The following is a 26,228-nucleotide window of genomic DNA, read 5'->3' as shown; positions in this document are numbered from 1 at the left end:
ATGTACACACAGCACCCCATATTGACAGAAAAACACAATCATTGACATTTTTGCAGATTTATTAAAAAAGAAAAACTGAAATATCACATGGTCCTAAGTATTCAGACCCTTTTAGTAGAAGCACCCTTTTGATCTAATACAGCCATGAGTCTTTTTGGGAAAGATGCAACAAGTTTTTCACGCCTGGATTTGGGGATCCTCTGCCATTCCTCCTTGCAGATCCTCTCCAGTTCTGTCAGGTTGGATGGTAAACGTTGGTGGACAGCCATTTTTAGGTCTCTCCAGAGATGCTCAATTGGGTTTAAGTCAGGACTCTGGCTGGGCCATTCAAGAACAGTCACAGAGTTGTTGTGAAGCCACTCCTTCGTTATTTTAGCTGTGTGCTTAGGGTCATTGTCTTGTTGGAAGGTAAACCTTCGGCCCAGTCTGAGGTCCTGAGCACTCTGGAGAAGGTTTTCGTCCAGGATATCCCTGTACTTGGCCGCATTCATCTTTTTCTGTCTCTGAGCTCTTCAGGCAGTTCCTTTGACCTCATGATTCTCATTTGCTCTGACATGCACTGTGAGCTGTAAGGTCTTATATAGACAGGTGTGTGGCTTTCTTAATCAAGTCCAATCAGTATAATCAAACACAGCTGGACTCAAATGAAGGTGTAGAACCATCTCAAGGATGATCAGAAGAAATGGACAGCACCTGAGTTAAATATATGAGTGTCACAGCAAAGGGTCTGAATACTTAGGACCATGTGATATTTCAGTTTTTCTTTTTTAATAAATCTGCAAAAATGTCAACAATTCTGTGTTTTTCTGTCAATATGGGGTGCTGTGTGTACATTAATGAGGAAAAAAAATTAACTTAAATGATTTTAGCAAATGGCTGCAATATAACAAAGAGTGAAAAATTTAAGGGGGTCTGAATACTTTCCGTACCCACTGTATTTGTGCTAGTCTCCCATTTATTGCTCTCGAAATTTACTCAACTATGACGACTTCCGCTGCTGAGAAACCCGGAAATATGAAAACGGTCTATTGACCCTTCGCGGGGAGTTTGATTGACAGGCGATCTGACCAATCATGTCGCAGAATCCGCCCTTTTGTCCGACAAACAACCAGATAGGAGAGTAGATTAACATCGGTGGACTTAAACTTGAAAAATGATGTGTATTGACGTCTTTCCACGGTTGAAATAAAATACCTTCTAATGTTCATTCATGTTTATTTCGTGCTTCATCTATGAAAAGACGATCAGTTGACGTGCGCTACAGTGATCTGTCATGACACATTAAAGAGCCACAAAAATGACAAATTGTGAAAGCTGAGACTTTGTTTCATTCCTAAAGTAACCTGCTCTATCTTGTCTGTCGGCGTGTTGTCAGTTTTTTCTTTACTCCGCGATGTATTTTTCGCGTGAGAACATGATGTGCGGCCTGAGAGCGGCATTGTCAGACATAGCAACAGTAACTAAGCTATGGTGGATCTTTGCGAAGGGTCAGTTCCTCGAAATTGACACTTTTCACTCATTTTCACATAAAGCAATAAGCCCCAAGAATAAGCTCAGCTTCGCGTCGTGCCTAACAACACCCCTTAGCTGTTATAAATTCACTGTAAACCACGGCGTCACGGGGCTTACTGCTTTTATAAAATATTCCATATACGTTGTAAGGTTTCACAAAATAAAACAGAGCAAATAAAGTGTAATGATATAAATAAAAACACTGCCGGTATTCTTCCACCAAACAATGTAGTTCCTCAGAAATGGTTGTGGTTCCAACAAAGTGGTTGCCGAGCAACAGACAAATGTAAACAAAGGTGTATGTTTGTAGAGTAATTTACAACAGCTTCGAACTTGGCTCAACCAATCAGAATCAAGGACCGGAACTCTCCGTTTTATAATTTCATTTTAATCGCGACAGCTGCAATAGATTTAGTTTAATCATGCAGGGGCATTTTTTGCCCTTTTATCTTGAATTTGTGGGGCATTTTTTGCCACAAGCACCCTTTAATTTCTGACCCTGATGGTGATGCGTTTTTTCTGAGCGTCTTTCTCTTCCTCTGTTATAGATTCAGGGTTCGGTGGGCTGTAGTACATCATCTCTCAACTGCAGTGCAGCAGATCCAGACCTGCCTGTGATGTACCGACCGCTGTGACTGACACAAGACATCCCCAAAATCCCATTATACCCTCATCCGTCTTCTGCTTCTGCAACATCCCGCTGTTGATCTGCTCACAAACTGCACCATCACGCAGATCCTCAAAGATACATGCAAGCATTTAACATTTTAGGTGAAGAAAACAGCTGCTTATTTAAATGTGAGAGAATTTCATCATGTTTTAAAGGAATAGTTTACATTTTGTCATCCGCTACTAGCTCTTATGTCACTCCAAACCCATATGATTTTCTTTTTCTTTCATGAAAACAAGTGCAGTATGGTATGATGATGGCATATGATAGCTTTGTGTGATGAATAAACCTTTGTTATTCACTGATAATCTTTTATTCCCTTTATCGAAGCTCTGAAATGGATGTTAAAAGTTGCATGGATTACAAAAATGACACGACGACTTCATTTGATGTTCATTTGACTGATTTGACTTTGGTTCTCTCTTGTCTCATCAGCAAATGTCATTTCAACCCTGATGCTAAAATTTATCTAAACTTTATATTTGATTTAGCTTCAGATTTTCAGAGTGCAATGTCTCATATATAGTAAATAGGTCTGTACACACATGCACAAGTTGTTCACAAGTTTGGGGTTGGTAAGATCTTTTTAAAAATGCTTTGATAGAAGTCTCTTCATCAAGGCTGCATTTATTTGATAAAAAATACAGTAAAAATTGTGAAATTTTATTACAATTTAAAATTGCTATTATCTATGTGAATATATTGTATATATAAATATATGTAATTTATTTCTGTGATGCGCAGCTGTATTTTCAGCATCATTCCTCCAGTCTTCAGTGTCACATGATCTTCATAAATAATTCTAATATGCTGATTTGCTGCTCAAGAAACATTTCTGATTATTATCAATGTTGAAAACAGTCGTGCTGCACAATATTTTTGTGATACATGTTTATTTTTCAGGATTCTTTGTTGAATAGAGAACAGCGTTTATTCGAAATAGAAATCTTTTTAATGTCACTTTGGCTTATTTAATGCATCCTTGCTAAATAAAAATAATACTTTCTTTCAAACAAACAAATGAAAATCTCACTGACCCCAAACTTTTTGTCATTTTGGGAATTGACAGGCCCATTCACTTTATATACATAAAAAATGTTGTATATGCTTTCAACATTCACCTTTTGTGTTTCACAGACAAGAAAGACGTATGGGTTTTTAGCAATATGAGGGAGAATAAATAATAAGAGAAGTTTAATTTCTTGTTGAAATATTCCTAGACACCGACACCTGTGTCACATTCAAACACTTAATTTGTCTGAATGCACATTTCCCGCATGCATTATCATATTGTTTCCCCTTCTGCGGTAATGTGCGGTAACCATGCTGGATGAAGTCTCAGGTGTCTCATCTCATTCTGCTCCTTCTGTGACCTTTAAAACAACAATCTTCTCAAATGCCAAAGAGATGCATTTCTCCGATTCACATGCAGGCGTGTTTGAGAGCAGTCATGAAACAACATTATGCAAAACATTACATTGCATTAACATGTAATATAAATATTTATTTCCAGTTATTAAAATATAAATATAATGCAATTTATAGTCTTTGTAACCACTAAAAATCAATTTGATTACTGCTCACGTTTGGCAAGTAACTGGTTAACAGAGTTTTTACTGAAAAATTACAGAATGAAATGAGACATCACGGCCTTTAATGAAACCTGGAGGAGGGGAGACGAGAAATTATCCTAAACGATTGTCATTTACCGTCTAACAGCACACGCGAACGAATATTCCCATGGTGGCGAGCTTCTATTAAGTTGTTAAGAATATTATAATATTTCTGAGCATCGCAGCTCTCGTGATGAATCACCTCCGGTCAGTGGTGGACGAAGTACACAAATCAAGTACTTGAGTAAAAGTACAGATACGTATAATAAAATATTACTCCAGTAAACGTACTCCTTTTTCAATTTTACTCGAGTGAAAGTACAAAAGTACTCGATTTTTTTATGTACTTAAGTAAAAAAGTACTGATAGATAGATTTATTTTGCAATTTTATATAGGCTACTTAATTTAATTTTATATTAGCACATATTTTTTATAATCTTACTGCTCAAAATACCTGGGATTTTCCCAAAATAACCACTATATGGAGTCAAGATATATTTGTGTTGTTGATATGGACTACGTTGACGAGAGTGATGTAGTAATGTTCACTGTGAAGCTTACACTGCGAAGTACCTGAGAGAAAACAGATTTGACCATCACAGTTATATATGACATGAGAATAAGGCCTGAAGTTAGGAAGAACATTTTAAGGAAAATATAATTATATTTTCATAATGATCGTTTTCTTCTCAAACCTTTTCTGTGGTGTAGAAACACCCCTGACCAAATGCCCCCAGAGGGCAACATAAGAATAAGGCCTGAAGTTAGGAAGAACATTTTAAGGAAAATATAATTATATTTTCATGATTTTTTTTTCTTCTCAAACCTTGAGACCTGGTGTAAAAACACCCCTGGCCAAATGGCCCCAGAGGGCATCACTTCCCACTTTGAGAATTACTGTAGTTACCATGTTCTGAACATCACATCCTTTCTTTCCCCCCAGATGTAATCTATCTAGGTGGTTGAATGAAACTATTTGGACTTTATATCTAAAAATTACCTCAACTTAGCACCAGCAAGCTTGGTAACTTGACAGTTAGCATCAGCTAACAATATTTACATATTTTCAGTATGGTTATGAATAAACATTCATATCTGTCTACTCGGCTAGTTAAATTCAAGTGAGGAAGGATTTTGAAAGTCTGACCGTGTTGAGCTCTACTGTAAGGTTAACCCTGCAAGGTGTAAATGTTTGAAAATGATTAACAGTTGCAAATAAACATTCATTAGAAATTTAGAAAAGTAATCAAAAGTAATGTTACATTAATAAAGTAATTGAAAAAGTTACACTACTATTACATTTTAAATAGGGTAACTTGTAATCTGTAACCTATTACATTTCCAAAGTAACCTTCTCAACACTGCCTGTATCGTATGCACTGCATGATCTATGAGAGCAACACATGTGTTTGTGTGTGTGTGTGAGAAAGCCCTGCGGTCATTCCGCCATGCTATGTGGTGTCATGTATGTAGGTCTTGGAGGGACTCGCTGTGAACCAGGATTGATGCCTAAATGTCTCTGACTCTTCTAGAGCAAAGATGCATGACCGGACGAGAGGCGCAGATGATTGATGGCTTACATCACAGCAGAGAAAGAGAGAGAGAGACTCTATAGGTAAGTTCCAGTTAACAGTTAAACAGCTGTGAGAGCAAATGTCCCTTTTTTCCTAAACAAATATTTATTTTAATTGGTTTGGGACACATTGATAGGGTTTTTGCTGTGGAAGAGTTGTTGAACTTTCTCCTTCCTTGAGTCCAGAACAAAACACATATATATGGTACTTTTGTAACCTTGGCAACATGCTGGTCACTTTTCAGTACGTTTAAAATAAAGGGGAACTAAAGATGTCAAGCTTCAAAAAGACACAAAAATATCTTAAAAGCGGTCTTTATGAATCGTGTTTTATATTTCAAATCATCTAAAGTCATGCAATATCTTTATGTGAGGAATAGGCCAAAACATGGTTATTCTTTTAAATTAAATTAAATTAAATTAAATTAAATTAAATTAAATTAAATTAAATTAAATTAAATTAAATTAAATTAAATTAAATTATTTAAGAATTGCTTTATTTAATAAATAATTATTTATTTATTATAATTATTCTTAATTTTATTTATACATATATTGTAATGTGTGTTATTAATATGTAATTATATTTCATTTATTAATTATTTAATAAATAATTAAAATAATTTGCAAAACTTCAAACTTATTTGCGAATTATTTTAATTATTGGTGGTTAACAGCTTGTTATCAGTGAATAATGGCTTAAATTTAGGTCTGTTCTTCACACTAAGCTATTATATGACTCAAGAACGCGTAGAGTGCTTTTCCATCGTTTTTTGAACCTTAAAAAGCTCCCTGTGATTTTGAGCAAATGATTTTCATTTTTGGCTGAACTATTTGTTTATTGCAATATACCGCAAATTTGCTTGCAAAATACAACCCATTTGATGATAATACAAATTTCATTTGCATTAAAATAACCTGAGAAAATGCAATATACAAGTCATCTAATACAAAGATGTAAAAGCACACTGCAGTATAATGATATAATAAGTGCTGTACAGTCAGTTATCATACAGCTGATGTAATGAAGTGATGTGAGGTCAGTGCTGTATCGGCTATTAAATACATTCCCGTTTTGTCAGCAATTGATTTTAATATCACTTCTTTTTGCTCCACTTGTTTTCTTACTCCTGTGGCCTTTATGGTCCTTGTATTTGGAGGCCAACAATGTGAAAAGCTGTCAGATCCACACCACATGACCCACAAGCTTGTGTCTTATTGGCTGGTGAGTTTTATCAATCAAACACACGAAAAAACAAAATGACCTACAGGTTCTCTCTCTTTATATCCCTGGTGTGAATAGGTTAGTATGGGTTCTTTTGATTTTAAATCTTGTTTGCACTTGGTGCGAATAGACCTTTAATCCATATTCTCAAAGTCAACATGAAATAAAAAAAGACTTGATTTGCTTTCCTACTACTCATTTCTGGTCTTATTGGAAAAGATTCATCTGTGTACGTAATTTTAAAAAGGAAAAAAGGTTTGTCATTAGATCTTTTTATTTGTCAACCACCTGTTATATACTGTAGAAACACAGTATCACTTTGCAACAAGGTTCCATTAGTTAACATTAGTTATTGCATTAATATTAACTAACAATGAGCAATACATTTCTTACATGATTTATTCATCTTAATTGGTAATGTTAATAAAAATACAACTGTTGTTTGTTAGCTCATGTTAACTCAAGTCCATTAAATCAGAGGTTCTCAAAGGTCTTCATGACAACCTGTCCAAACAAAAGTTTGGGTAATAATAATAATAATAAACTGTAATTTTCAGGAATTATCACCTGTTTTATTTTAACAGTAAACCTCTGTTGTTTGGTACTTTTGTTTGCAAAAAAAAAGTAATTGTTAAATTTTAAAGTAATTGTAAAAAAAAAAAAAAATTAAATAAAAAGTAATTGTAAAAGTAAAAAAAAAAAAAACATTTAATGGTGCTATATTATTATAAAATAAATTAAGCTATTTTAGGATTTTTTTTTTAATGTTATTGATTCAGCTCTTTAGATATGCTTTTTGATTACTAAATTGAAATAAACCATTAAAACTAAATTCAGGAAAAAAAAGAAAAACACTGAATTTGGGAAAAATAAAACAGATTTCATAGAGCCCTAAAAATGAAATGACTGATTAATTAATTAAATTGATCAAGTTTTATGATTTCAGTTAATTACACATGCTTTTTGATTAAATTTGAATTTAACCCTAAAAAGTCCAAATCAACTAAAACATGACCAGAGACACTTTCTGATATCACTGAATATCAGAAATACATCACATTTTGTCAGTAAAATGGCTTTCTAATGCCATTTCATGTTGACTTTAAGCAGTTATGTCCAGGATTATGGAAAGAGTCAGAGATTTAGCAGTATGTGCATATGTCACAGAGATTATCACAGAACACACATCACCTTTATAGTGAAGCAGAGCATTATCCTGAATATTTGCTCATATTTCTTACCTCTCTCATAGATGAGCAGCTGTGGGTTAGTTAATCAGTGTCTAGACTAGAGGGCGACCAAGAGCCGTGTTCTGCATTAACACCCAGAATTCATGCTTCCCTCCGGCTCTGGTTCATCTCCTCTCTCCTCTCACACGACCCTTTTTTGTTGTAACATGGGCAAAAAGAGTCTGGAAAGGCAATTTAGCTGGGAGGCGAGACAAATTAGTGGCTGTTTGCGGGATTACATGACACATCCCCTGTTTCCTGAGTGATACAGAAATCATAATAAAAGCTTTGGAAATAGCACAGCGGATAAATTAAGCTGGCAGAGCTCTCAGCTATCAGCTCTAAACCAATCACAAATGATAATCATATTCTACAAGGACACAGAGACTGTAAAAGATCGTGCTAACTGTAGACTTGGTGAGCTTTGGATATTGTGTTGAAGATCAGTGTTTGATTACATTCATTTTTCTCATGCAAATTGCAGGGAGAAAAGTTTAGTAATGAGTGCAATCATATTCTATAATGTGGTATAATGAGATGTTTTGTTTTCTGAAGAAAATGTGTGTGGTGTTTTATGTCTGTGCAAAACTCACGTCCATTAGGCTCATTTATTCTAGAGGGTTGCTAGGGTGTTGCTAAGTAGTTTATGGGATGTTCTGCATGATTTGTAGGTGGTTGCTATGGCATAGATAGACGGTATTTGGAACGGTTATGGTTATGGCATCAGTGTTAGTTTAGTATCATCTACAGTATATACTATGACTGTTTATTATTAATAATTTTACTCCCTTTTTTAATTGTAAGTTTTCTTTTTATTTCAATTACATTTTTAGTAATTTTGTGATGTACTGTTGTTATTTATTTAGTATTTAGGTTTAGTTTACTTTTAGTTCCGTTTTAGTGCTTCAACTTAAACATATTTCAGTTAGTTGCCAAGGCAACATTTATCATTTTTCCTTTAAATTTTAATTACATTTTTAGTAATTTTGTTACATGCGTTTGTCATTTTTATTTCTTTATTTGTTTTTCCCAAATATTGCTATTTAGGTTTGATTTACTGTTAGTATAGTTTTAGTTTCCAATTAGTGCTTCTTAAACTTATTTCAAATACAGTAGCTTTGAATGCAACATTTTTCATCTAAGATTTTCATCTAATATTTTTTATTGTATTTCAACTTCATGCTAATTGGCGAAATGTTTTTAATAGTTTTTATTGTAAGTGACGTGACATGTGGCCAAGTATGGTGACCCATACTTGGAATTAGTGCTCTGCATTTACCCATCCAAAGTGCACACACACACCGTGAACACACACCCGGAGCAGTGGGCAACCATTTATGCTGCGGCGCCCGGGGAGCAGTCGGGGGTTCGGTGCCTTGCTCAAGGGCACCTCAGTCGTGGTATTGAAGGTGGGAGAGAGCGCTGTACATTCACTCCCCCCACCTACAATCCCTGCCGGTACGAGACTCGAACCCGCATCCTTTGGGTTACGAGTCCGACTCTCCTCTAACCATTAGGCCACGACTAATGGTTAGAGAGTCGGACTCGTAACCCAAAGGATGCGGGTTCGAGTCTCGTACCGGCAGGGATTGTTACGTATGTAATGATTGTAACTCTGTATGGCATTGGTAAACGATTGCTCAGTGATTTCTGGGGAGTTGCTACTGTATGTAGTTTCTAGGATTACATGATTGCTTAAGAATTCTGAATGTATTCATGTATTGCTATGCATTTAATAGGGTTTTGAGGGTAGCTAGATTTCTAGGGTGTTCTAGGTTGTTCATTGCTATAGTAGGAGGATTATAGAGTTGTTGTGATTTGAGAAATCACAATTGCTGAAGGGCAATGCACAAGCTCAACTTTAATACTCAGTGCTAAAGGTTTGTTGCATGTAGTAGAGATGTTTGCATTAGAAAACACAACGAATTAGAGGATGAATGGTATGGACAGAATGAGAGAGAGGTTAAAACGAGAGGACATTGATGCAAGGTTTAATAGCTGCAAGTCAGTCTTCGATTCTGTCACACACACACATTCATCCCGCCTTCCTGCTGTGCATCTCATCCTTTCCCATCCTTCCTTCTCTCTCTCTCTCTCTCTCTCTCTCTCTCTCTCTCTCTCGTGTCACGTGTGCAGGTCTGTGAATCGCAGCAGCGGCTTTGTGCATCTCTTTCTGTGTGAGCGAGAGAGAGGCTCAGGGCTGCACTCCTCCAAGGGCTTCTCGTACTCTCTCTATTCACACACGCGCATCCCGTGCATCCAGACAGGGGGCTTTCACCGTCCCAGACACACCGTCTGCTGCGACTTTTGTCTGGGAGAGCCGGACAGAGAGGAGGGATTTTACCCAGGATCCTTCCGTGATTTGCAACAGCATGCGCCCGCCGAGCCAGACTTCATCCCAAGGTTGAGCGGAGCGCTGCAGCAGGCGACGAGGGAGGAATGGATCGCAGAGAGAGCAGCACTTGGAACTGAGGGCTCGCTTTGTGCTTTGCGTCGTCGGAGGATGCTTTGGGCATCGCGGCAGGACGTTTAAGAGTACGGCGGATGCTAGTGGATGGATTTTTTATGCTGTCGGAAAGGGTTGTGATTCAGGTATGTGTGTGTACTAACTTAAGCTGTTGCATCTTGAATGTTGAATTGCAATTGAACTGATCGTGCATTTTGTGTGTGCATGCATCCGTGCATCACTTTTTTATGTCATTCTGTGCCATTAGACTTTGTGGTACATCCGACGCTTGATGCTTTCAGCTCACTTATCAACATCTGGTGGCGTGTCCTCGCAGGCAGAGCGGGATGATTGAAGCGCTCGCCGGATTATAAAGAGTTTTCTAATTCCGGCAGCTCTGAATGGTTGCATCTCTCGCACCGAGAGCATGCATCGCGCTCTCGGTCAGCCGTGCTCATGGTTAAAATGCATGCATTTTCAGATTTAGAAAGCATATGCCGACTCGGATCTGTGCATGCCGAGGTCTCGCGGTGTAATGAGTGAATGTGAGATGAGCAACGGCTCGTAATTGTGTTAGTGGGTGGGGCTCTCTCTCTCTCTCTCTCTCTTGCTCTTACTGCCTCTCGTCTCTCTATTTTAAATATGCATCAGGAGGGGTTGAGGTTGTCAGAGGAGTGTCTGTATGTGATGTACGGGGTCAGAGCCCTGCGTCTGCATCGGATCGATAATCTATGTCTTTTGCATCTCAAGCCCACAGACGACCACACATGAGAATCGGCTCTCCTTGATGCAACAGAGGGAGAAAGAGACAAGCAGCTAATGAGCTGCCCGTCTTTATGAGGCATTGCACAACACGCTGTCAAGCGCAATCATTTGGAGCAGCTACATAATAAATGTAAACTAATAACTGGCTAAAAAAATAACTTGCAATAAATGCACAATGTGCTTTCACAATAGGCTAATGGTGAGGAACCGAGTCAGTTTCACTTTATAGTTCTGTTCATTTGGATAGTGAACGCAGTTTTTTTAAACCTAACCAGAATCTGCTTAAAGATGGTTTGAGGTTCGAGTGTTTTTAATAGTATAGGTTGCAATTCATAATAAAGCATTGCATTCTAGCTTGTGGAATTGGAAAAAAAAATGTTATTGCTAAGAGTTTGGACTTTCGTTACTCAGGAGAGGTTCAAGAATATATAGTTAAAGAAATAGTTCATCCAAAAATTAAAATGTGCTCATCCTCAGGCCATCCAAGATGTTGATGAGTTTGTTTCTTCATCATATTTGGAGAAATGTAGCATTGCATCACTTACTCAGCAATGGATGCTCTGCAGTGAATGGGTGCCGTCAGAATGAGAGTCCAAACAGCTGATAAAAACATCACAATAATCCACAAGTAATCCACACCACTCCAGTCCATCAGTTAACATCTGGAGAAGACAAAAGCTGTGTGTTTGTAAGAAACAAATCCACCCTGGCCAAAAAAGAGTCCTCTCTAACAGCTTCCACTCTTCTTTCCAGTAGATCTTAGTTCATGCATGCAGGGAATTGCTCTCTTTCAGACACAGGAGCATTAGTGCATCAATCAAGTTCTTTCATGCCAGAGTCAGTAAACCATTTCTTTATGACCTCGCTTTGTGTGCAGGTCATTATCGTACTGGAATAGAAATAATTGCATTTCTATGTGCTGGATTGTTAGTAGTCAGTGCAGCTGAAATAGCAAGATCTGTTCATTTGTAGGTTCTGTCACATATGTTTGGTCATTCAGTGTATATTTTTCATTAGCTATCCAATAAAGTGACTCTAAAACAACATAAATTCAGAATCAGTGCAGATTAAAACATATTTTCCATAATGGCCTCTGTGATGATCTTTAGCATTGCATTTACATAATATCCAATGAAATTTGATTAGCACTGTGAAATAGTAGTTGATTACCTGTTGGGCTTGTGGTGGAAATATGACAGTTAATTTAATCAGATTTAATTGTCTCATCTGTATTTTTCAGTAGATTGATTGATTGAGCTCTGTAATTCTGTAATGGCTTAATAAAGAGACAGTGATTTCAGCCATTAATCACAGAAGAGTTAATAAATTAATTGGAAAAGGAAGTTAGAAACCTCTGGTCTCAGCATTTGTTTCCATTGGCCAGACTGAACTTTTCTGAGTAGACATCAATGTCCAAAGTCTTAATCATTGCCTAAGAAACCACATGCTGGAGTTTTACCAGCCGAATACTTTGTTTAATTAAAAGTATCAGTGAGTAAATTCGTAGTAAATGATGTGGTCTGGTGATTGTGACATTTGATGTCTGTTACTAAATGGTTTGGTTGTGCTGAATAGGCAGCATGTGTGGCAGAGTGAATCTCATCTCATATATATATATATATATATATAGATGATATATATATATATATATATAGAGAGAGAGAGAGAGAGAGAGAGAGACTTGGGATTTTTAATTTTTTTATTTTAGGGTCAATTGTGAAGAAGATGAGATCCTAACCATTTAGAATTTTGGAATTGTGATATTACTTTCAAGATGATTAAGCACCTCAATAATATTAAAATATTTATTGACAGGAAAATAATGTTATGATGCAAAAAATCTTAATGCAATTGATTCTTTTGACAATACAGATATTTACTTGAGAAGCTTAGATATTAGGTTTTCAGAATTTGTCTTGAATTATTAATTTACACTGAACAAAATTATAGAAATAGGCCTTTTGTGTACATAGAAAAAGTCTTAGATCTTTGAGTTCAGCTCATGAAAAATGGGGGCAAAACAAAAGTGTTGCGTTTATAATTTAGTTCAGTGTATTTTTTAAACTTTTTTTCTTGAGCTATGCATAAGAAAATGTATTGAGATTTATGCTTAGAACAAGAAGAAGAAAAAATAGGATTGTTTTTGCCTTCGGGGGACAAAATAAACTTAATTCAAGATTCAAATTCCCTTGAGAATAAGTCATTTTATCTTATTTACATGACTTTACTTGCGAAGCATAATTGTCTTGTTTTAAGGATATTTTTTAGTGGAAAACAATACAAACTACTGATGTACTGAAATATGACCATGTTCTTGACAGGATACAGAGTGAGTTTAGCACTGATTGTCAAATTACATCTGATTGAATTAATAACATTTGATTGTACAAGCTTTCTTTGGATATAATTACATTAGTGGAGCGAAAGCTGTTTTAGTGGGTCTGAGACAGAGAGAGAGAGAGAGAGACAGATAGAGAGAGAGAGGTCTGTAAACATCAAGGTGTGTTACTCACAGCAACACATCTGTCAACAACGCCATGCGCGCGCACAATGGGGACACTGAAAACGTCCTCATAAATCACCTTCTCGTTGTAATACCTATGTCATACCCATGTTATTATACAAATTTGTGTCCTCATAAAGCACATAAACATGCACACACACACACACGTTACACAGGCTACTCACCTGTTCTGTTCTGTATTATAGGGGAATTACTACTAAACTGAGAACAATGTTTGTATTGCAGCTGAATGACAGATAGTGAGTCTATTTAAATTAACTTCTATATGTTTATAAATGCACATGTATAACTAGATATTTTGGACTTTTTTGAAGAAAATGTGACTCAGCACAATGCTAGGATGTTGGTTGGTGTGTGATATGGTTGATTAGCTACTTGCAGTGTATTTCTTTCCTTCACCCACAGAATATCACATCTCTCTTTCTTATGCCATTATACATTTTTAGGCCCTGTGTGAACTGTATTTAATTAGATACAAACAAGGCCCTTTAATGCAGTAATACAGTATGACTGTATTCCTCACCTTTCACCTCCATTTATGAATAACGTATGAGCTTCTAGACAAAACCATTCATATCTGAATTATTGATATTCAAACATATTCCACTTTTTTTTCCATAGCACACAGGGTCTTGCTCTTTACACTTCAGTATATTGTTCTGGTCAATTTGGTCATACTGTATTTTCTAGTGCATTTGAACTGCACCATTCATCTGTGATCATTAGGTTGCGTGTCTGTATCATGGGACACTACATGTACCAGATTTCCAAAGGTGGTATAACTCGATTAATGATTATATTGCCATGCTCATTTTGAAGCTAGAAATGCATTGATTTGTAAAATAATGTAAACACAATTATTCATGTCAGGCTGTTAAAGGGTTTATTGGATCTCCAAAGCAACACCGGAATCTTTTCTGCTCTAGTTTCTGTGAAAATAAGAAGCTTTCCGCAATTCTCTCAAAATGTGACACATCTAGCTCAGCTGAACTGGATCTGACAGCCTCATAAGAAACAGACCATGAAACTGGGGCTCTAGTACAAAGAATTATTCAATGATTTATTATACAGTATGTGCAGTGTAACATTCAGAGTTATGTATTTTACATACTGACCTTCAGTGCAAACTAACTTAAAAGATATTTTTTTATTTTCTTTTTTTCAGAGACATGAGGCCTTTTCTGAAGAACACCCTTGAATATTTCCCTCACTGAGGATGTGCGATGATTTCTGCTCGGCACAACCGCACCTGAGGTCACTTCTTCTCTAGACCGTCTATTATACCTCAGGGCTGACTTTCAAAACTCTAAGTGACTGTGTGCTGTGTGCTTAAGTGTCTGTGTGCTTCGCTGGATTTGAGACCAGTTTTGCTTCACTGCGTCCGGCGTGCAAAACTGCTGAAACATCGCCCTCCATGGTTTCTGCTCATTTCAAGAAGCTATCATCTTACATCGTAAAGATTTGCAAAGGAATGTTTACAAAGAAACTGGCAAATACCACAAAGAAGAAAGAGAGTAGTGAAAACAAAAAAGAACCCAAAACGTACCCCGATGCATGGAACCCGACGTTCTCAACCACACTGAAAAGCACAGTTAAAAAGATCTCCAAATGCTCGTCGGCACGCAATATATCCCTTGAGGAGGATGACGGAAAAAACGACTGTTCTTCTCTCTCGCCAACTTTCAGTTACCGTGTAGCAATTGCCAATGGGCTTCCAAAAAATGCCCTCTTTCTGAACAATAATGAGTTTCATGAGGTCTTGTCAATTGATAGCTATTACTCCGACTCTCTAAACGAGGCAAAACTTGTCCATAGATTTGATGAACAAAAAGCTTATACAATGCCAGTAAGACGGAACAGGAAGAGTTTGATTAGTTTAGCGCCCTCCGATGGCAGCTCGGAGGGGGAGCGGGGAGAGCGCAGCAGTCTCCACACCCTTCGATTGGGCGCTCTGAAAAAACTGAGGAAATGGAAGAAGAGCCAAGAATGTGTGTCCTCGGACTCAGAGGCCAGCAACTGGAGAAAGACTCTTGGCATCAGAAGCAAATCTCTGGACCGGGCTGGCCGACACCAGAAAACCACTACCCTGGAGCCGGGATCCAGCTCGACGGGATGCATCAGTCAGACTCAGGACGTGATGGAGATGATCTTCAAAGAACTTCAGGGAATCAGTCAGATCGAGTCCGAGCTCTCAGAACTGCGAGGGCACGTTAACGCCCTCAAAAGCTCCATTGACGAGATCTCCAGCAGCGTGGAGGTGGTGCAGAGTGAAATCGAGCAGCTCCGTTCGGGTTTTGTGCAGTCCAGACGCGAGACTCGAGATATCCACGATTACATCAGACAGATTAGCCAACAGACCAACAAAGCTACTCTGAGATTTCTAAATGTGCCTGAGGAGAAGTACGAAAAAACGGAAGACCTTATTTATCAGATCCTGAAAGAGAAAATGGGCTTCGCTGAAGCATGCAAGACATTTAAAATTGAACTGGCCCATCGAATAGGCCAACAAAGAGAATGTTACAATGCTAAACCTCGACCAATTGTAGTTATATTTTCAAGCCCCCAAGACAGGGATTTAGTTTTGAAAAAGTGTTATAAGCTAAAAGGGACTGGGATATCCATTTCGACAGATAGTCTAGCACACGATTCGAAAGAAAAGAGAGACAAGCCAATGGTTTTCTCTCAGACGTACGAAAGCATGGACATCAAGGTCTCAGCCAAAGACAAAGCCGAAAGTGATGACTGGGACTCCATGGAAAGCGACAAAGAGCTTGATGAATTAAACAAGAACAAATATGCAATTGTGTCCAAACCACCTCCAAAAAGTAAATCAGACAAGAAAAAGTCTCACGATCACCGAAGGATGGCCGATGATGCTGCGTACTCTGTGCACTATGCCGATAGCACAGCCTACGATGACCACGACAAGCAAAGCAAGTCCTACTATTCTGACATAACACCTGGATGGCTCTCTCAGAGCGACTACTCCACTCCCAAACTCAGCCGGTCTGAATCGGACTGCTCCAAACTTTGCCAGTCTTACTCCGAGGACTTCTCTGAGAGTCAGTATTTCAGCAGAGTCAACGGCTGCTCCTTGCTCTCCTCCTCAGATCAGGAACTTTGGCAACGGAAGCAAGAAGACATGGCATCCTCCTGGTACGCCAGTCCCCCCAGTCAAACTCTGAACCAAGAACGACCTTATGCGGAACATAATGAAGTTGAAACCACAGAGACTATTGACAGTGGTGTAAGTAATGGTCTTGTTTGTATATCAGGGGACAGGAGCCATTACAGCGGCTCTCAGCTGTCACTGCAGGGTGACCTTTCACCATGGAAAGACTGGCATCACCTTGAACAAGGTGCTGATTCAGGTTTGGACGCCTCCACTGAACAGAACATAATCTCTGAAATCAGTAGCCCCTTTGACCCTGCAGCTAACCCTGGTTTCCCTGAGAAAATAACTAAATGCCTCGAGGTTGATTTGCAATTTGAAGGCGAGACCTTTTTGACACTAGATAGCACTCCTGACACGGGCCAAGATCAAGATATAGATATAGAACCTGAATTTTTAGAACCTGAGCCAGAACCAGAACAAATGCCACAGCCAGAACCAGAACCAGAACTGGAGCCAGAACCAGAGCCAGAGGCTGTGATTGAACCCATACCAGAACCAGTACTTAAACCTGCAGCGGAACCGCAACCCGAAAAGAAGCCCAAGACCAAGAAGATCCAAGCTAAGCCTGAATCAGCTCCACAAACTTTGCAGCGACATGATGTGAACCACCTCCAGCACAGCCAGAAATCTTCCTCCATGTACCGGAGCCAGAGTGAGATCAGAAGTGAGAAAGTGGAGGAAGTCCCCAAATCCTGGAGTAGCAGGCTCAGCATAGACCTCAGCGAAAAAACCTTCAGCTTTGGAGGATTTGGATCCACCCTGCAAAGAGCAAAGTCAGCTTTGGATTTTGTGTGGAATAAAGGCTCCCAAAGCACTAGCGCCCCGGTTGAAGAACCGAGCAACACCTCATTCATGGGTAGGTTCAGGACCATGTCCCAGTCCACAGCGAACAGCTCCAGCACAACCATTGACTCGGATGTCTACACAGATCCTTTCTATTACAAGGCAGAAGAGGAAGAACAACCTGCTGAACAACCTGTGGACAATGAGACACATTACGTTGAGGTGATGGAACAAGTCCTAGCCAATCTGGAAAACAGAACAAACACAAACGAGACTGAGGAACAGAACCAAGATGAGGAATACGACGTCTCGCAAGAGTATGACATCTCACAAGAGGGTAACCTCGTGCTAGAATATGACTGCAGCCTTGATGAGCAATATGATGAGGAATACAGTGAGGAGTATGACGACAATCCCATGACCGAAGACACGGCGGAGTATGAGGTGAGTTTGGTGGATTACGTGGAAGAAACCGAGGAACCGGAAGCAGAGGCCGAGGAACAGGAGGAGAGTAAGGAGGAGGTGCAGGAAGATCAAGAAATATCAGAAACGAAGGGAGCAGATGAGGTAAAAAAGACTGTAGAACAAGAGGATGAGAACAAAAATGTTACAGAGGTTCCCGTGCAAGAAGCACCACCCAAAAAAAGGATACGTCCCACCTTCAAAGAGGTGGCGCTGAGAGCTTACCGGAAGCAGATGGCTGAGTTGGAACAGCAGATCCTGGCAGGAGGTATGAGCCAACTAGTTTATATGTTAGCTTATTATAGTTGTCTTGAAGGGTTTTAGTTATGGCTTTGGTCGGTGAACCATTGATTGAGTCATTTGAGATCCACCGTTGTCCAAACATGAGGTCTTGGTTCATGACACCCCAGGGTTGTTGTGAAGGGCAAGATGATGATTACTAATATTTGATGTTGAGTGGTTAGAATTGGCGATTGATTTTGTGTATGCGTGTGTGTGGTTGTCAGTGCCTCAGAGTTCAGATAAAAGTGTACTTCACCTTTTGTGGCCTTCATTAAACTTAGAGAGTCCAATCAACAGTTCTATGTATATTTAAGCATTTATTTTGAAAGGAACAGTTCACCCATATAATAATGTTCTTTTCATCATTTACTGTCACTGTCATTCCAAACCTGGATTTTTTTTTATCGTACAACATGAAAAGGGACAATTTGACAATGCTTTTCCATTCAGCACTTTCCCATTCGGCAAAAGCGTACATTTATCATTGGTTGTCCAAAAAGGCATCATAAAAGTTGTCCATTTGACTTTGTTCTACATTTCTTCTAATGTCATACAATAGCTTTGTGTGAGTGAAGTACTGAAATTCAAGTCGTTACTCACTAGAAATCATGCCCACCATCGTAGCTCTCAAATTTAATTTCAGATCAGGCCAGGCTTGATGTCAATGAGAGCAAATAGCATTGGTTCTACTTGTAACATGCACCACATTTGAATATGTGCATATGTGTAATTTTATTTTTGGCTGAATTTGTCCTCTGCAGGCATGATTTATTAGCACTTTTAGCATTTTTTTTTTCAGCAGAACAAAAGTCTCAAATGTGTTTTCAAAGTCAGTTTACCCTATAAATGCTAATATGGACATGCTATTAGTTTGTAAACAAATGTCAATATATGATTAATGGAATGACTAAAAGGATTCGCTGTTGGTAACAGCTGAAACGTGGCTATGCTAGCAGGTTACCCCACAAAAGCAGAGTTTCCTTTACAGCCAGTCAGGAATCAGGGGAATTTCCACCCAGTCTTACTCACACCGAAAGCACTCTTGACCTAGATGTGAGAATCACAGTCACGGCACACGGCAAACCCAGCGCCGCACTCCACAATGCTGAGTACTGTTGGGATACTGTATTTAGGCTGCTCATTCATGCTGCACGCTAACAGCCAGATGCTCTGTGTACTTTAGTGGATTCTGATTCTCTAAAACACAAGCCACAAATGGTGGTAACCGTAGTATAAGCGGAATAATTGACTTTGGTCCGTTGAATTCTTAGAAAATAATGCACCCCTGAGGTGTAACGGCCTCGGGTGTGCATTATTTTCTAAGAATTTGCCTTTTTCACAAAAATCGGAAATTACGTCAACGCAGGGTAAAGTTAGTTCCGTTACAGGTCTGCGCCTGTTATATTAGTATGCCCTCAAATTTCTCAAATAATGCTTCTTACCTTTTCTGTTTTGTCTGTTTTCTAAGTTGTTATATAATCTACAAAGAAATAACATTTTACTTGTTTGTCACTCATATGCCTCTCAGACCGCTGACTTGTGAGATAATACGCTCAACATAGCACCAGATGGTTTGTTTCTATTCTCCATCTCCGACATCCCTTTTTAAATAGGCTAGTCTTTGATCTCCGGTACATTTGAGCGTATTATCTCAATTTACTCTGTCATTTCCCTCGAATCACCGCATCATGATAAACTACTTAAAAATGACAACATTTATGAACATTTTTTCCAATACATTAAACAATTTTAACTAACTTAGGTTGAAGCATATTAAACTCAACACAACAACTTAATCCGATACAATAGGAATGTCATGAATCTGAGTCATCTCTTGTTTAATATGTATTTCCCAGGGCACATTATGCAATGTACATTTAAAGCATCACATTAATAATGCAAGGGAGAGTAAGTAGAAAATACAATATTACTTTAATAATAATAATAATAATAATAAAAATAGCGGAAAAAAAATTCACAGCCAGCACCAAACGGACAGAACGGCACAGTGCAAAAAATGCTTTTCTTACTTAGATTTTGTTTCTTGTTTCCAGCCACAATATCTAAAAATTCTTAAATCAAGAAGGATTTTCTAGACATGTAAAAATTATTGTCTTGTTTTCAGAAAAAAACAACCAACCAAACCTGCCAGTGGGGTAAGCAAAATAATCTGGTTTCCTGTTTGAAATAAGATTATTTTGCTTGTTTCAAGCAAAAACTTAATTTTGACCTTTTTTTGTCTGAAAACAAGACAATAATTTTACTTGTCTAGAAAATCCTTTTTGATTTAAGAATTTTTAAATATTTTGGCTGGAAACAAGAAAAAAAATCTAAGTAAGAAAAGCATTTTATAACTGCCACCATTTAGAATGAAATAAACTTGTATTTGATGACCCGAGCTGACGCAAAAAGTTAATTGTGAAATGTTTGCGCTCTGTAGAGTAAAGTACCGGCAGTTCAAGTATTTTCATAATCTCTAATTTGTATAAAAAGACTTTGATTCTCGAATTCTCGTTACCCTGCAAGCGCCAGTCCAGAAGCCAGAAACACGGAAGTGTGGAAAAGGCTAATTCAACGGCCCGTCGTCAATTATTCCTTACATATCCAACATGTATCCGCCTGCCTGGCAAGAAACTTGATACTGTGAAGGACCAGGGTTATTGGTCTCTTGAAGGTCTCGTATTCACTACATTTTCCCTAAAATAAGCCAGCAATGAAAAAAATTATAAAATATTGTGAAAAGTACAGTTGCAGTGAAAACTTTGAATTGTGCCAGAGCTCTCCCCTCCTAATCCTATATACATATACACAAATGCAGTTACAAGGTTTTTGACCAGCGAATGTGTGCAAATGTGCATTTTGTCCTTCATTAAAACAGCGGCATCACATATACGTTTTCATCAACAGGTTACACAGTTTGTTGTAGCTATATGGGTGCTCAGTTTTTCCTGTTGTAAAATATATTTGGCCAAAATCTCATTTGATAAAAGATGAAATGCTACTGTATGCAAAGCTATTTAAGTGTAGGCTATTAGCTATGACTAGATGGCAAATGCCAGCCATCTCTCTCTGGTCCCACATGTCTCAGACCTCAAATGCATCAAATATGAGCCTTTATAGACATAGTGTCTCTATGTATTTATTCAAACAACAAGATCTTTATTTACCCTTGCAAGATTTTGTTCAGCTGCTGCAGAACTTCAGTTCATTCAGTCAATATAGAGGGGGTGGAGTTATGAGGTTTGACTGACAGGGCAATCTAACAGTGTTGATTTATTGAAAAAAACAAACAAACAAACAAACAAAAAAAAAAACACCACCACCACCAAAAAAAAAAAAAAAAGGCCCTTCGGAGTGTAAGGGCAAAAGGGGCATGTGCTACCTGTTCTCTTGAGCCCTACTTGTGCACGTGCCTGTATTAAAGTATATTTATTGTATAAAATATAAATGATTTATATTTTTTTTCAGGACATTTGTGACCCTGGACCACAAAACCAGTCTTAAGTGTCAATTTTTCGAAATTGAGATTTATGCATCATCTGAAAGCTGAATAAATAAGCTTTCCATTGATGTATGGTTTGTTATGATAGCACAATATTTGGCCGAGATACGTCTATTTGAAAATCTGGAATCTGAGGGTGCATCTAAATATTGAGAAAATCATCTTTAAAGTTGTCCAAATTAAGTTCTTAGCAATGCATATTACTAATCAAAAAATGAAGTTTTGATATATTTATGGTAGGAAATTTACTAAATATCTTCATGGAACATGATCTTTACTTAATATCCTAATGATTTTTGGCATAAAAGAAACATCTATAATTTTGACCCATACAATGTATTTTTTGGCTATTGCTACAAACATCCCCCAGCGACTTAAGACTGCTTTTGTGCTCCAGGGACACATTTTTAATATTTTGCATTTTTTAAAATGTATTTTCCATTAACAAAGCTGGAAAAGGGAGTGCTAATGATTAGCGTTCTCCAGGTTTATCCTCCTTGATGAAAACACAGAAATATTCTTCAGTGGTGCTGGTATTTAGCTCCTTGTTTTCACACAGCCAATTTAATTTCTGAGCTCTCATTTTCTCCTTGACTAATTAAAGAACGCAGATCAGAAATCATTTGCATAAAACGAGGAACCGTCATGCAGGGGCTCTGAGTGTCGTGGCTGTTTTGGTTCAGTTGTAAAAGCAGGGCAGTGAGGTCTCTTAGGATTAGTTCTTCCTGCCAAACCCATCTTCATTTAGTTCTAGGCTGAACTGCATTCACTTGCTAATTCCTCCTCCCAAGGGCGCTTGCTAACCAGGTCAGCGTTGTTGGGACTCTTATATCAGTCTTGTTCTGAGAGTAGCGGTGCGAGCCGGCACTCCTCGCTTCACGTGTTTATTATATCCATTTTATATTTCCGCTCTGATCCATCGAGGTCAGCTGACTGAAAGTAGTCTATCCGTTCTCTGAATATTTTATTTAGATCACAGCGCTCACGGAGGACAGATTTTAAAAACGTGTGCAGCACTGATAGTAAATACTTGTCGCCGTTTGCAGATGTTTGTTTAGAAGGTTTCCTATCCTCTTTTCATATTTTAAGATATAAATGTCTTTATTGACTGTTCAAACCCACAAACATACATCAGTTCTGCGGCTGCCCCAGATTTCCATTGCTCTACATTTGCATTGCATTTCAATAATCGAGGATTATGACTGTATTAGGAAAATTCTTCATAGAGATGGACACGAAAGTCAAGAAAAATCTAATCTGACCCTGTTTACTTTATTGAAACATATTCTGGTAAATGATGCATCAGTGCATGTTGTTCTAATGTAAAAATGAATAAAAAGCTAATCATTAAAATGCAATAACTTGCTCCAATACTACACCTAAGCTCAGTTTCACAAGGAAATATATCCAATTATGGAATAAATAATTAAAGTGCATTGCAAATGTCGATTCATATTTAGATTAAAGACCATATTTGCTTCAAGAAATGTTCTGCACGATTTATCAGTCCACAGGATAAATGTTTTTCATTATGTTTTAGCAGAATCTAACATGTTACAGTATATAAGCCGTCTGTTTTATTGGGAACTATGTCATAATATTTTAGTTTTATTATTTAAATGGTGCAAAACAGGGATATTTTCTACCTGCAGTTTGTTTTCAGAAAGACATTATTAATGAAAGTGATGCATTTAGCCAGAGCTCAGTGGAAACAGACCACTGATCCTAATGAGTGAAGGAGGTTTTCCGTCACCTCTCTCACAGGCCGATATGTTTTAGCCTTGAGAAGCACAGCCAAATTATTCATCTCATTTCGTCTCTGTCACTGACCAAGAAATCTAAAAGGAAATTTAATTCGTCTGAGAAATCCCTCAGTGCATATATATTCTGCAGCATTTCAGCCGTCCACAAAATGGATAGATTTCAGAGACTGTGGACACTGTGTGATCTTGTTTTAAGGGTCAATTTAATGAGACTTGGCAATATTTCAAATTAGTCAAAATAATATGTGATTTTTTTTCATTTATAACCCATTTTACTTCAGTAATGTGACATATTTCTGAGTGAAACAGCATATTCTACAGGCAAAATATGGTCAGGAATTGATGATTTATCATATGAAGTGTTCGTTCCGGACCTAAATGTGAGTTTAAAAATATTATTTCAAGTAAATATTTGAATTAAAAATATTGCGGTAATTCTAATCACCTTTAAAAACAATTTAAATTATTAATATTATTAATACAAATAGTCATTCCTGTTATTCTTACTGTAATGGTGATTTTAATCATTGTAATTTAGTCATTTTAATTTTCTTAACAGTTTTATGGGTCTTCATTTCAGTTAAAAAAGTATGTTGACTTGTTAAAAATCAATAAAAAAATTAATAGAAAAATTGAAATATTTATATATATTTTATATACATATTATTAATTTGATATAAATATTTTATATTATTTTTTATAATAATAATAATAATACATTTTTTTTAGCAGCAAATCAGAATATTAGAATTATTTCTGAAGTAATGATACTAAAAATTCAGCTTTGAAATCACAGGAATAAATTACATTTTACAATATATTCAAATAGAAAGCAGTTATTTGAAATAGTAAAAAATATTTCACAATATTACTGCTTTTGCTGTATTTTGGATCAAATAAATGCAGGCTTGGTGAGCAGAAGAGAATCTTGAATCTTACTGTTCAAAAACTTTTGACTGGTAGGGTATATTCTTTTGATTTTTGTAACCTAGATATATTTTGATTCATTGTTAAATAAAAAAAAAAAATTTTTTTAAGACCTTTAAAAACCTAATTGGCAGCGAAACTTGTTGGATGGTTGGATGGTTGGTTGCCATAAAATCGATTTGGAACAAACATGCCAATAAAACACCCGAATATATACCGGTTAGTCCTCAGTTTAGTGTTTCTCTGACACTGAAGGATGGTCTGAGCATTACAGAAGGGACGAGTAACCCTTCATAAGCCCAACAGGAAAGATTTGATCAATACTCTGTTTGACCATCCTCGTCTCCACTCTATTAACCAGCTAGATTTAAGCTCCACTGCTGTTCTTCTCAGCTTCTACGTGCGTTTATTGACCTCTGACGTCTCTGAGAACTCACTTTTATCGTTCATGGTCCAGCGAGCTGTGAAGCTATCGCACTAAAGCTGAACTAATCATTGCCATTATATTTAAACACTTGAGCGACATTAAAGCGTCTGAGGTGATCTTTGAGACCGACTGAAGGAGAATGATCTACTGTAATAATATGAGAAATCAGGGTCAGTAATGGTCATCAGTGTAACCTCATCTCTGAGGTTTGAATCTGCCCATAATTTGGCAGAAATCATGTTTGGATATTGATTGTATGAAGTGTATTTAAATAAACATGAGTGGTCTCTGTGCTGGACACCGCAGGCTTTTACAGCGTTATATGGTTGGTGTAGTATGAGAGAAAGATGATATATTGTCTCAAGGTTTGCGTGTGTGTGTGTGTGTGTGTGTGTGTGTGTGTGTGTGTGTGTGTGTATCAGGGATTATACTCGGACTGAGATATCGTAAATGAGCTGTGCTGGCACTATTTGTTTGGCTCCATTAGGCACAAGTCATTATAAGTGTGTGCAGTTATTTATAGATAAAGGAGTCGATATGTGCTGTTATTTCTAACGTTCCTCTCTGTCTTTCTGCTTCTCTTCTGCAGACAGCACTGCTCTGGACACCGAGGTCTTCTTGTGTTTTCTGTGCTTCTATCGTTTTTCACCACTTTCTGTCTGTGTTTGTTCATCTTTGAATGTATATGAAATGTGCTGCATGTTTTTCAGTGTTCGGTGATGATAGATAGATAGATAGGTAGATAGATAGATAGATAGATTGACGGGTAGTTAGATGGACAGATAGATAGATAGATAGATAGATAGATAGATTGATTGATTGACGGATAGATAGATAGATAGATAGATAGATGGATGGATGGATGGATGGATGGATGGATAGATAGGTAGATAGATTTGTACTGATCTCGTTTTATAATGTATTTTGTCTGTATTTGCACTTGTTTGTCATTGTTTGTGTGTTTCTTTATTGTGACTGTGTGTGTGTGTGTGTGTGTGTGTGTGTGTGTTTCATATATTTACTGTACAGGTAAATGATATACAGTAAGTACAGTGTCTTATTGATCTGCGTAAGTCATCAGCAGGCTGTTTTCTTGTTTCACAGGGCCTTGCCAACATCCTGGACCCAGCCAAACTGGGGCTGAGCGGCGGAGGGTGAGTACAGACACACACAACCCCAAACACACACGGGAAATATAGAAAGAGAGATGAACACTGCACCATAACTGAAGCGAGTGTGTAGAGTTACACTCTTACAGGTGCTGTATATGTTATATACAGTGGGTACGGAAAGTATTCAGACCCCCTTAAATTTTTCACTCTTTGTTATATTGCAGCCATTTGCTAAAA

The 26,228-nt window shown here is 37.6% G+C and overlaps 1 protein-coding gene across 1 annotated transcript in view; it reads left to right on the top strand.

The window, feature by feature from the left end:
- Positions 1-10,004: 10,004 nt before the first annotated feature.
- Positions 10,005-26,228, top strand: part of LOC107665324 (protein unc-13 homolog C-like) — a gene marked incomplete at its 3' end in the record, with an annotated part of 129,555 nt that continues 113,331 nt past the window's right edge. The window contains exons 1-4 of the mRNA XM_016456152.1: positions 10,005-10,415; positions 14,724-18,246; positions 25,469-25,491; positions 25,984-26,033. Coding sequence (XP_016311638.1) covers positions 14,973-18,246; positions 25,469-25,491; positions 25,984-26,033 — 3,347 coding nt within the window. The remainder of the gene's footprint in view (positions 10,416-14,723; positions 18,247-25,468; positions 25,492-25,983; positions 26,034-26,228) is intronic.

This window comes from Sinocyclocheilus anshuiensis, unplaced genomic scaffold (assembly GCF_001515605.1).
Source record: "Sinocyclocheilus anshuiensis isolate Anshui unplaced genomic scaffold, SAMN03320099.WGS_v1.1 scaffold1303, whole genome shotgun sequence".
Classification (NCBI taxonomy): Eukaryota; Metazoa; Chordata; class Actinopteri; order Cypriniformes; family Cyprinidae; genus Sinocyclocheilus; species Sinocyclocheilus anshuiensis.
Note: the sequence above shows the minus strand (reverse complement) of the source record. Positions and strands in the feature narration are given on the sequence as shown.